The sequence below is a fragment of the Elephas maximus genome, chromosome 9 (assembly GCF_024166365.1).
Source record: "Elephas maximus indicus isolate mEleMax1 chromosome 9, mEleMax1 primary haplotype, whole genome shotgun sequence".
Taxonomy (NCBI): domain Eukaryota; kingdom Metazoa; phylum Chordata; class Mammalia; order Proboscidea; family Elephantidae; genus Elephas; species Elephas maximus.
Genome location: NC_064827.1, coordinates 3,234,448 through 3,246,528, shown reverse-complemented (window position 1 = coordinate 3,246,528; position 12,081 = coordinate 3,234,448). Strand labels below are relative to the sequence as shown.

At 57.3% G+C, this 12,081-nt stretch overlaps 1 protein-coding gene across 2 annotated transcripts; it reads left to right on the top strand.

Moving 5' to 3' along the window:
• The first annotated feature begins 351 nt into the window (after positions 1-351).
• Positions 352-5,041, top strand: MRPS2 (mitochondrial ribosomal protein S2). Of its 2 annotated transcripts, XM_049896374.1 has the most exons (4): positions 352-451; positions 874-999; positions 2,182-2,311; positions 3,868-5,041. In XM_049896374.1, exons 1-4 carry the CDS (start codon positions 409-411, stop codon positions 4,412-4,414), a joined length of 846 nt encoding a protein of 281 aa, XP_049752331.1. In that variant the 5' UTR covers positions 352-408; the 3' UTR covers positions 4,415-5,041. The 2 variants fall into 2 exon arrangements, with proteins under 2 accessions (XP_049752331.1, XP_049752332.1); XM_049896375.1 differs by lacking the exon at positions 352-451 and having other exon boundaries at positions 906-1,854.
• The last annotated feature ends 7,040 nt before the right edge of the window (positions 5,042-12,081 follow it).

The window sequence follows — 12,081 nt, the reverse complement described above, 5'->3', positions numbered from 1 at the left end:
ACCCCAACCGGCCCCGCCCGGGACCCTGACCCAAGCCCCGGGGTCCCCGCCCCGCGGTCCCGCCCCCTGACCTGTGTCCCTCCCACCGCCCCGCCCCAGGATCTGACCCCGCCCCGCGGCCCCCGCCCCCCGACCTGTGCCCCCCGGCCCGGCCCGCGCCCTCCCTCCCTCCGGGCCGCGACGAGGCTCTGGGGCCCAGCACTGCGGCGGGTGCCGGGAACCAGGAGCCACGGCCGGAGAAGTCTTCAGAGCCCTGGGCCCGGGCGCGGGCGTGCAGTGCCACCTCCCGGCCTGCAGGGGGCGGTGCGGCCTGCGTGGCCGCGGCGGAAGAGGAAGCCGCCCGCCGGAAGTCCGGGACCACATGCCGGAAGTCCGGTCGTCCGGCTTGGCTCCGCGTCTGCCCGCGCCATGGCGCCCGTCAGGGCCGCGCTTCCTCGGCTGCTTGGCGCCGGTGAGCGTGCATGCCCGCCGCTCCAAGGGCCCGCGGGGAGGTGTTTGGGGCGGGGCGCAGGGTCCTGGGTGGGGGCGTGGGTCTTGGAGCCGCGGCGGGAACCGGCCCCGAGCGGGCGCTGAGATACCCGACGGCGCGCAGCCCTGGCCCGCGCGGGGCTCCGCTGCAGTGGCCCTGGGTCCAGCGCTGCGCTGGGGTCGGAGGGACCGCACCCGCAGCGGACCAGGACCCAGGGCCTGCAGGGCGGCCCGCGTGCGTCAGGCTGCGTCGGGCCGGAGGGCAGGCCGCGGGGGGAGGCGGCGAACTGTCGTCCGCCGGCTCTGCAAGGACGGACAGACTGCCGACAGCCCGCAGCTGGAGCGGAGCGCCTGACAGAGCCTCGGCCGCCTTTCTCAGCGTCTGGACTCTGCCTCCTCCCCCAGGTGCCTGGCCCAAGTCGCTGTGGCTGGATTTCCTCAGGAAGGCGACCCCAGAAGCGTCTCAGCTGAGCAACAGGACGTTTGGAAGCGCCCCGGCCTCTACTGTCAGCAAGCTCGAGGACCGTAGCGGTAACCCTGGGCTGCTTAGCAGATAGGGGGACATGCAGTGGGAAGTCAGTCAGGCCTTAGTTATCTGCCGCTTGGAGTCCTGTGTGCCTCTGGGTTTAGGTGTAAAGCCCTGGGGTTGCCTGGACCAAGGAGGGGTGGGGGAAAGGGCCGCCTGCCTGGTCAGTGCCTCAGTCTGTCATCATTTCCAGCTCTGACTGGCTGCTTTGTCCCCACTGCCCAAACCGAGCCCAGCAATTCCCGACAAACTACATGGTTAAAGCAGGGCCTTAGGGTCACCCAGCCTCAAGTCCCAACCCTGGCTCCACCACTCCTGAGCTGCAGCTGGGGTCCATCCGTAGCTCACTGCAGCTCAGCTCCGCTCTGGTCACCTGGGCAAAGAGCTGACATAGCACCTCCTTTCCAGAGCGGGAAGGAGCCCTGGCGGTGTGACTGGTTAAGTGAAAGATTGGCAGTTCAAACCTACTCAGCAGCGCCGCTGGAGAGAGACCTGGCGATCTGTGCCTCAGCCGACACCTCACCGAGCGCCCCAGTGCCCCCTCCTTACCAGATCCCCGGTCCTTCCCTGCTTGCAGGCCTTCTCAGCCTGTAAAGACTACAGCCGGGAAAACCATATGGAGCAGTTTTATTGTGTCACGTTGGGTCATTATGAGTCAGAATCAACATGATAGTACCCACCAACAACAACCACCGAGACATAGAGCTCCGAGTCAGAACACCCGAGCCTCCTCAGGGTCCCCTCTCCTGACGGGTCTGGTGACCATCAGGCTCCGGAAGGACTGAGTGCACTTTGTTAGACTCCCAATGGGCGTCAGCCCCAACTGCTGTCTTCTGGCACCTGAGACTGCATGCCTGAAGGTGCTAGAAGGACTTTAGAAACTGAGGGTTGGGCAGTGACAGATTTACCCAAGAGTGAAGTCGTGATCAGAACCCAGCTCCAGTTTCTAGTATCCTGAGATTACGAGGTTAGGAATTTTCAGCTGTAACAGAGGGCCTGAGCTTGTTGGGAGTAAAAATCTGCAGCTTCCAGATCGCCTGGTTTTGGGTGTTTTCAACTGATGGTTTCTCTCACCCACCCAGCCACGTCTCCTCTGTTCGCAGGCAGATGGGACCGGGTGGGCCAGTGCCACACTCTGCAACCTGCATTAAGAGTCATGTTCCTTTCTCTCTTGTGCTTTGCTGTAGATTTCAATGACGAAATTATAAATGAGCCCCTCAAGCACTCCGACTTCTTCAATGTCAAGGAATTGTTTTCTGTTACAAGCCTTTTTAATGCCCGCGTGCACCTGGGACACAAAGCCGGCTGTCGCCACAGGTAGGGTAAAACCCCTAGCTGAGTGGGATGTCAGCTTAGGTGTGTGTATCAGCGATTGGTCCCAGCAGGCCTTGTCCCTTCCTCCCTGGGGGTTCAGGGGCACATTTTGTACTGTCGTGAGTCATTCTGTTTAACTGAACGAAGGTTTCGGTGTCCACTCTGTCCTCACCACTGTTAGGTCCAGCCCCGCCATCCTCTCAGTGGGAACCAAGCTTCGGGTTGGGCACTGATTTATCATACGGCTTTGCTCATACTTCTGACCGCTCAGGGCCTTGGCCTGTGGCCCCCTGCCTGAAGCAGGGACAGAGCTGGCAGTAAACAAAAGGCCTGGCAGGGTCAGAGACAGAAGGGCCAGGAGGCCTAGGCCGGGGAGGGGTTGGTGAGGTCAGATCAGGTGGGGCTTTCTAGGCTGTAGGAGGAGCAGTGGGAACATGCTGGGTCACGTGGAGGAGTGATAACCATCAGAGGTGTCTGTGCAGCTCTTCTGACTACCATGTCATCAGCGGAGTGGAGGAGCAGCTGGGAGACCTCGTGGGGAAGTCACGGCCTTGGGCCATCCCAGGGAGATGTCAGGCAGGCCCATGGAGGGACAAGCCCCAGCCTGGGAGAGACGTGGGAGTGCAGTCCCTTGTGTAGAGGCGGGGCGCTGGGGGTCATCTAGAGAGGGAGGGCAGAATGGAGAGGAGGTCCCCCCAAGAATGAGCCCCGGGCCCTCTAAGGGCTGCGAAGAGGAGGAGGAGCAGCAGGTGAAACTGAGAAGGCACGGCAAGAGTATGAGGAGGGATGAGAACGGGGCGGGGGGAGGGACGTGGGGACTGCTTAGCGCTGCTGAGAAGGCCTGCAGGCAGGAAGGGACCAGGGATCTGGTAAGGAGGGTCATTGGGTGCTTGGTGAGTGGTGTCAGTTGAGAAAACAAAACCCAAGCAGGAGTGAGCTGAAGAGTGGACTGGAGGGGAGGCTACATGGACCACTGGTGTGGACGGCTCATTTGCCACACGCTGAGAAGTGGGGCAGTGCAGTCCCTCTGCCCCACTGACCCTCTGCCCAGGGCAGCCAGTGGTTCTATGCCCTTGGGGTCCGCCACCCTGACTTGCCTGGTGCCTGCCCCGACCCTGCCATGCTTTCAGCCTGGAGCCCCTCCCCTGCTCTGTTGGTCCCTCAGTCCCAGAGGGATCTTGTCTGTAAAGCCTTGGAGACCATGATAACGACAAATGGCTGCTGTGTGACCAACACCGGGGAGGATACTTTATGACACTGTGTTTAGACATCCAGCAGTTGTTAGAATCCCCATGTCCTGGGAAAGAAGCAGAGGGTCAGAAGGTTTCAGCCACTGCTTGAGGCTCCTAAGTGGCCTGCAGCCCTTCAAGCCCAGCCCCCAACCTGCCCTGCAGTCACTCGCTGGATGGGGTGGTCGCTGCTGTCTGTGCTCATGGGGGTGGTGTGACCCCTGCTGAGGAGCCTTGGGCCTGCTGTGGAGGGCTGTCATGAGGGAGGGGCTGGTGGTCTTAGCCTCGGGAGCCCTGTTCGCCCTCACCTTGCTTGGGTCTCCTGGACAGGTTCATGGAGCCATACATCTTTGGGAACCGCCTGGGCCAGGACATCATTGATCTGGAGCAGACAGCCGCACACCTCCAGCTGGCCTTGAATTTCATGGCGCACGTGGCCTATCGCAAAGGGATCATCTTGTTTGTGAGCCGGAACCGGCAGTTCACCCACCTGATTGAGAACACGGCCCGCGACTGCGGCGAGTACGCCCACACGCGCTACTTCAAGGGCGGCCTGTTTACCAATGCCTCCTTGCTCTTTGGCCCCAGAGTCCGCCTGCCAGACCTCATCATCTTCCTTCACACACTCAACAACATCTTTGAGCCTCACGTGGCCGTGAGAGATGCAGCCAAGATGAACATCCCCACTGTGGGCATCGTGGACACCAACTGCAACCCCTGCCTCATCACGTACCCCATCCCCGGCAACGACGACTCGCCCCCGTCCGTCCACCTCTTCTGCAGGCTCTTCCAGACAACAATCACCCGAGCCAAGGAGAAGAGGAGGCGGGTTGAGACCCTGTATCGACTGCAGGGCCTCCAGGCAGCCAAGAGGTGAGGACCCGTGGACCCTTCCTCCCCAAGAACACCGACTGGAGCGTCATTCCCGTGATGCCGCCACTCTCCGCCTCCAAATACAGCAGACAAGCCGGTTCCTCAGCTGGGAGTCACCTCCCCACCCATGTTCCCAGTGCCTCTAGGCATTTGGGCCACCGTTACTGTACTGATTGCTCCCCTGTGTTCCCAGAGTGCATCCGTCCAGGCTCCACCTCAGACCCAGGGCCATGTTTTCTCTGCAGACAGACTAAGTGGCTTGTGCAAAATGGTGGTGCTGAGCCAGATTTGGGATTTGAAGACTGCTCCCTGGATGGCTGGGCGGCGGGAGGCTCAGTGTATGTCACCCTGGTACTGCACTCAGTGTCGGGAGTCTCAGCGTATGCCACTCTGGTACCACACTCAGCATCCCTTCCCTGGGAGATCAGGAAGGCCCTCACTTCTACCTTGCCATGACTCCTTTGTCTGGCAGGAAGGTTCTTAGACCAGCTGGATTTTTATTCTGAAGTCTCCTCACGTTGGACTCCTTTCCTGGCTACCTGGTTCAGCAGATGTTTTGTGATGTGCCACTGCAGGGTGAGCCGCTAAGAAGCTCACTCTGGGCTGGAACAGAAATAAAACTGACATTTGGACGCATTTGTCGCGGAGCGTTGGGTTCCGCAGTGTGTGGTCTGCATGGATTCACTTCAGGGGGGTGGCATCTATCAGCCCTGCTTTCCTCTGGGTGGCCACATCCTCCTGGCCTATCTGAACAGCAGCCCCATGTTAGGAGCCCAGGTGGCAGCAACCCCAATCCTTGAAACCTAGATAGTGGCCCCTTCTCTACAAGCAGGGGGACGGGTGCTCCACCCTTTCAAACAGAGACGGCATCCCTGCCCCTGTGCTCCTTTCGCTACTTCTGCTGGTCTCTGCACTCTTCAGGTCTCCTAGAAACATGCCCAATGGCCCATAATGTAGATGGAAGAGGTGCCGTGGTGATGGACAAGGGGACCAGGGCCATCTCCAGGGCAACCTCAAGAGGATGGCCTGAGTCCTGTAGTCACCGCCCTGAGCCCCTGGAACTAGGATGAAACCTAGAGTAAAGGGGGCTGCCGGAGAGAAGGCCTTGATTCCCATTTCTATAAATGGAGAGTAAGGGAACCCAGAGGGCTCCAAGGCTCAGAGAAGTGTGCTGGCCTCGGTTCTCCTCAGTGGCCTGCTGTGCTCTAAGGTTCTTGGAAAATGCTTTCTACTCCCTGGAGGTACTTAGACTCACAGTAAGCTTGAGGGACTGGAGAGTTGGGATGGGGTGCTGCATGGCAGAGCCGTGGAGCACAAGGCCAGGTCCAGGGTCAGGGCCAGTACTTGGTAGAGCCTTGGGGTCTCCCTGAACAAGTGGGGCCTGAGTATTTGCCCTTAATGTGGGGAGGATTCTTCGTGAGTGAGCTGGACACCCCTGGGCCAGTGGAGGCAAAGAGGGAGCTAGGGAGCCTCCTGAGGTCCTTCACACCGCCTGTGGACCTGTAGGTCCTGCCCGTTCCACCCGGGGACCGAGGAGCTGCTGCCTCCAGGACACCTCAACACAGACGTGGGATAAGAGGTTTCTTCCCTGGGGCTGCAGTACTAGCTCAGGCCACCAGGGGGCAACAGACTCCCTTGCTGGCCCTGTCCTCTGGACTTTGCTGGAGCAGCTGGACTAGGAGACCCCAAGCTCGTTCTGGTTTGGGAGTTGCAACTCCTTATATTACTATCCATGTCTGCATTCGGAGCTGGTCAGACAGGAAGTGAATCAGATCCTGTCATTTATTCATTCAGCAGTGGTGCCCAAGCTCTCACCGTGGGCAGGTCTGTATTAGATCCTGGGAGGGAACTGAAAATGACCCACGTGGTTCCTGCCCCAGGAGCTCACAGTGGAGGGGAGAGGGACAAGAGCATGAAGACAAATACATGGGAGAGAAAAGAGCATATTCCATAGGGAAAATAAAGCAGGGTGTGGCCAGTGAGAGGGATGGGCCACTGAGTGGGGGTGCAAAGGGCTCACTGAGGTGACACTTAGGTGTGACCGGAATGATGGAATTGCACGAGTCTGGGGACAGTGTGCCAGGGAGAAGGCACAGCTGGTGCAGAGCCTGGGAGGCAGATGTGAGTTTGCCCAGAGAGGGGGTTGGAAAGCTGCCAGTGTGGCGGGAGGGAGCTGGGGAGAACAGAGGCGAGGGAGGAGGAAGGCAGGTCCAGGTCCCAGGACCTGGTGGGCTGGAGGAGCTGTGTCCTGCCCTGTGACAACATCACCCCAAAACTGATGACTTACAACAGGACACGCCGATGATCCCACAGTCTGTGGAGCAAGAATTCGCCACAGCTTAGCTGGTGACTCTGCCTCAAGTCCTCTCAGGAGCCTGGGGCTGTGGTCTCAACTGAGACTCGACTGGGGAGGATTCGCCCCCTGCTCGTTCCAGGTCACGGGAAGGGCTCCGTGAGTTGTTGGACTGGGGGCCTCGGTCCTTCTTTGTTGATCAGGGCCCAAACTGAGATCTTTGTTATGTGGGCCTCATAGGGCAGGTCATACAGCTGCTTCCGGGGGGATAGAGATGACAGAGAGAGCGAGGAAAGAGACAGCTGTCCTCTCTGATTCTTTAGAAGCAAGGCCCTGAGTCCAGTCTACACTCAGGAAAGGTGGTCACACAGGAAGTGGAGGCCGGAAGGCGGGATCGTTGACAGCCATCGTACAGGCTGCGCGCCCCCTAGTCTGAGATGAGACACTGGGTTGGCTTCTAAATATAACAGAAGTTATCGGAGGGTTTTATCCAGAGGGTAACGATACCTGATGTTCATTTAATCCCAACACCCTCCTGGTGCCAACTGAGAAACAAGGCCAAGAGGGGAAGTGACTTTCCCAAGCTCACAACCGCAACCCAGCCCTGTTTTGAGCTGTACTCCATGCTGCTTCCCCATGGGGCTGTCAGTTTGTCATGCCGTGGTGGCTCGCATGTTGCTGTGATGCTGGAAGCTCTGCCATGTATTTCAAATGCCAGTGGGATCATCCATGGTAGACGGGTTTCGGTGGAGCTTCCAGACTAAGGCAGACTAGGAAGAACGGCCTGGCAGTCTACTTCAGAAAAATTCGCCAGTGAGAACCTTATAAAAACCACCAGCACAGTATGCGATACGGCGCCTCAGGCTGGAAGGCACTCAAAAGGAGAGTGAGCAAGAGCTGCCTTCTCAAAGTAGAGTCAACCTTCATGACTCTACGGGACGGAGCTAAGCTTCTGGGACCTTCATTTGCTGATGTGGCACAACTCGAAAAGAAAGAGCTGCAAACAGCCATTAATAATCAACACGAAAAGTGTGAAGTACGAGTGTAGGAAAACTGGAAATCGTTAAAAAAAGGAATGGAACACGTAAACGTAGGCATTAGTGGGTCGAGGTGGACTGGTATTGGCCATTTTGAATAGGACAGTCCTATGGTCTACTACGCCAGGAATGGCGATGCATTGGAAACGCTGGTGGCGTAGTGGTTAAGTGCTATGGCTGCTAGCCAAAAGGCCGGCAGTTCCAATCCACCAGGTGCTGCTTGGAAACTTCTATGGGGCAGTCCTACTCTGTCCTATAGGGCCGCTGTAAGTTGGAATCGACAGCAACAGTCTCAGGGGTTTTGTTTGGTTTTGTTTTGGGCGATGTATTCACCTTCTAAAAGAACACTTTAAGATTCATCCTGAAGTACAACGCTGTTGGTGATAGAAGGATATGCATACAGCTACAAGGACAATCAGTTAATACGACTATTGTGCACACTCCACTGGAGGGGCCCGCAGGCCTGGGCAGGCTTGGGCAGGGGGTGGACTCGGTGTATCCTCAGCCTCATATATCCCTGGAGCACTGCGTCGTGCCAGGCTGTGATGTGAACTCTCAGACATACCCCTCCTTGCCCTCAGGCATTTACTGTTCAGTGGGGAATGGGCCAGGGGACAGACAAGGACATAAGTCAGGCTCCCCAAGGAGGAAGAGTTGATCAGACAATTGATGGGGAGCTCCCTGGGACCGAGGCTCTGAGTTAGACCCCTGCTCAATGATCAAGCCTGCCACTGCCAGGACGGCCAGAGGGTGTGGTGCAGAGTAGAGCTGGCCTTTGGAAGGACAGGGACAGACAGAGGGACCCGGTGCCTTTCAGGGGTGTCCTGGGAGGGCAGTGTGGTGGGAAAGGCCAGGCCTCTGCCCTGCTGTTGATCATCCGTCCACAGCGCCATCTCTTTGATCCTGAACACCTGGGTGGATGAATACTCGTAGACTTCGACCAGCCCGTGCACTTCCCCTGGTGGATTACGTGCAGGTGAACATGCGGGCTCAGACCTGGAGCGCCGTACCCTTCTTCTCTGTGCCCAGCTGGACCACCTGGAGCCCACTGAGGCAGAGCCAGAGAGTGAGGAGGACTGGGCATGCCTGCATGTGAGCTTGTGAGGGGGACATGGGGCTGCTCCCACAGGGAGGACCCACAGAGGCGGGGTTGGGCCAGAGCTCAGAGTGACCTCAGACCCTCCTCCGGTCGACCACAGTCTGGGAAGACTTCCTGGGGTGGAAAACTTGGGCTTGGGCTTCTTTTCAGAGCAGTGGGATGCTTTCCATCAATGGAAAGGTGTGAGAAAAGGCAGTCATATTTGTAAGTTTTTCTTCTTGCACCTCCAGCATCAGGGCTGGCACCAGGTCTAAAAGCAGCTTGGAATCTAGGGCTACCTCGTGAGGCAGGTCCTGCTTCAGCACCAACACTGGAGCTCAATAGAGCATCAGGGCCTCCATCGCCAGCACCAACACCAGATGGACAGCCTGCCAGAGGGCTATATTCTCTTCCTGGGTCACTTCCAGAACTGTCTCTTGTAGCACCTGGTGAGGTAGAGCCTGCTCCTGAACCATCACAGGAGCTAGGTAGAACACCAGATCATCCACCACCACCTCCGTCGACAGACGGAGAGGCTGCTGGAGGGCCGGGCTCTCTTCCTGGGTCACCTGCAGAACTGACCCCTCTACCCCCTGCAGATGTCGATCCTCTCCTGTATCAACACCGGAGCTCCACACAGCACCAGCTATGCCATCACCAGCTCCGGCACTGGCACCAGAAGGAAAGCCGCTGGAAGGGTGGATTCCTGTCCTGGGCCACCTCGGGAACCAGCTCCTGGACCCCCTGCAGATGTCAGTCCTGCTCCTGCACCAACCTCGGAGCACCATGGAGCACCAGCTATGCCATCACCAGCTCCAGCACTGGCACTAAATGGGGAGCCCCATGGAAGGCTGGATTCTGATGCTGGGCCCCCTCCAAAACTGGCTCCCGGACCACCTGCACCAACCCTGGGACTCAGTGTCGCCCCAGGTCCTCCATCTCCATCTCTAGCTCTGGCCCAGGAACCAGATTAAGAGCCTGTTGAAAACCCAGATTCTAATCTTGGGCCTGCCTTGGAGGAAGTACACCAGAATGCTCCTTAGAAGCAAGGATGGTAAGGCTACATCTCACATACTTTGGACATGTTGTCAGGAGGGATCAATCCCTGGAGAAGGACATCATGCTTGGTAAAGCACAGGGTCAGCAAAAAAGAGGAAGACCCTCAAGGAGATGGATTGACACAGTGGCTGCAACAGTGGGCTTAAGCATAACAACCATTTTGAGGATGGCACAGAACTGGTCAGTGCTTCTGTCGTACATAGGGTCACTATGAGTTGGAACCAACGCGATTGCACCTAACAACGACGACAACAATCTCGGGCCACCTCCAAATCCAGATCCTGGACCTCCAGCCGATGTCAATCTTCCACCTGCCCCCACACCAGTGCTTAGGAGAACCCATCTCTGCCATCTCTAGCTCTGGCCCAGGAACCAGGCCAAGAGCCTGTTGGAAATCCAGGTGCTTACCCTGGGCCACCTAAAGGACTGGCTCCAGAGTAACCTGATCCCACACCAACGCCAAGGCTCAAAGTAGCCCAGTGTCCTCCGTCTCCAGCTCAGACCCGGTCTCCAGACAAAGAACCCGATGGGAAGTGGGATTCGTATCCTGGACTACCTTCAGAACCGAATCCAGGACCACTGGCTGGTGTCGATCCTGTGCCTGCAGCAACTCTGGAGCTCTCTGTAGCCCCAGGTCCTCCATCTCTAGCCCCGGACCAGGCGCCAGAAAAGAGCCTGTTGGAAAGCTCAATTCTTATGCTGGGCCACCGCCAAAGAAGCTTCTGGACCATCAGCTGATATGGATCCTATTCCTTCAGAACCAGCAGGTGACAGTGTAGCTCTGTGTCCCCCATCTGCAGCTCTGGCCCAGGCACCAGACGGAGGGCCTGCTGGAAGCTCCATTGTTATCCTGGGCCTCCTCCAGGACAAGCTTCTGGACCACCAACTGATGTCGACCCTCTTCCTATAGCAACAGCAGACCTAGATATGGTCCCATGTCCTCCATCTCCAGCTCTGGCCCAGGCTCCAGATGAAGAGCCCGCTGGAAAGTCAGATTCTTATCCTGGGCCACCTCCAGAACTCGATCCTGGACCACAAGCTGATTGTGATCCTAAGCCGGCAGCAACACAGGGACTCAGTGTAGCCCCAGGTCCTCCATCTCCATCTCCATCTCTGGCCCAGACATGAGACAATGAGCTGACTGGAAAGCTCCATTGCTATCCTGGGCCACCTCCAGAACAAGCTTCCAGGCCACCAACTGACGTCGACCCTATTCCTATAGCAACAGCAGACCTAGCTATGGTCCCATGTCCTCCATCTCCAGCTCTGGCTCAGACTCCAGACGAAGAGCCTACTGAAAAGCTCCATTGTTATCCTGGGCCACCCCCAGAACAAGCTTCCAGCCTGCTAGAAAGTCAGCCACCTGCAGTACTCAATCCTGGGCCACAAGCTTATTGTGATACTAAGCCTGGAGCAGTGTTGGAGCTCAGTGTATCCACAGCTCCTCCGCCTCCAGCCCTGGTCCAGGCACTAGACCAAAGAGCCTATTGGAAAGCCAGGTTCTAACCCTGAACCACCTCCAGAACTGGATTCCAGGCCACCAGGTGTTGTGAATCCTGCTCCTGCATCGACACCGGGGCTCAACACGGCCCCGATCCTCCATCGCCAGCTCTGGCCCGGGCACCAGGGTCCCAGCAAGTCGCCACACCTTCTCCACAACAGCTCCTCAGCCCCAGCCAGGGAGCATCGGCTTCAGAACGAGATCCGTTCTTACCTTCACCTGACTGGGCATTTGTGTGGCTTATTTGTGGTATTTTTACAGCTCACTTTATACTTTATAGTTTTTACTATTTTAACTGGTAGATTTCTCATTAAATACAGTTCTGTTTTTCCAGTTTTAACAGGTGTGATAGAGTGGCTTTATGTACTTCACTAGCCTATCCAACCATCACCAGTACCGACTTCAGGGCATTGTCATCACCACAAACAGAAACCCTGGACCCATGAAGTAGTCTTCCCTGTGCCCCCTCCCTGTGCCCATGACAATCAGTGATTGGCTCTCAGTGCCTATGAATTTCCCTGCCCTCGATTTCTTATCTAAATAGAAACATGTGGCCTTTTGTATCTTACTTCTTAGCTTCACGCGTTCGAGGTCCATCCATGTTGTAGCATGTGTCAGTTTCTCAGTCTAAGGCTCGATGGTATTCCATTGTGTGGATGGACCACACTTTGTTCATCCAGTCATCTGTTGATGGACGTGTGGG

Excerpts from the sequence above, each read along its gene's own strand:
- MRPS2 (XM_049896374.1), top strand. The coding sequence starts at position 409 with ATGGCGCCCGTCAGGGCCGCGCTTCCTCGGCTGCTTGGCGCCG. Across the intron at positions 452-873 it reads TCCTCGGCTGCTTGGCGCCG|GTGCCTGGCCCAAGTCGCTG; the intron begins GTGAGCGTGCAT and ends CTCCTCCCCCAG. Across the intron at positions 2,312-3,867 it reads AAAGCCGGCTGTCGCCACAG|GTTCATGGAGCCATACATCT; the intron begins GTAGGGTAAAAC and ends TCTCCTGGACAG.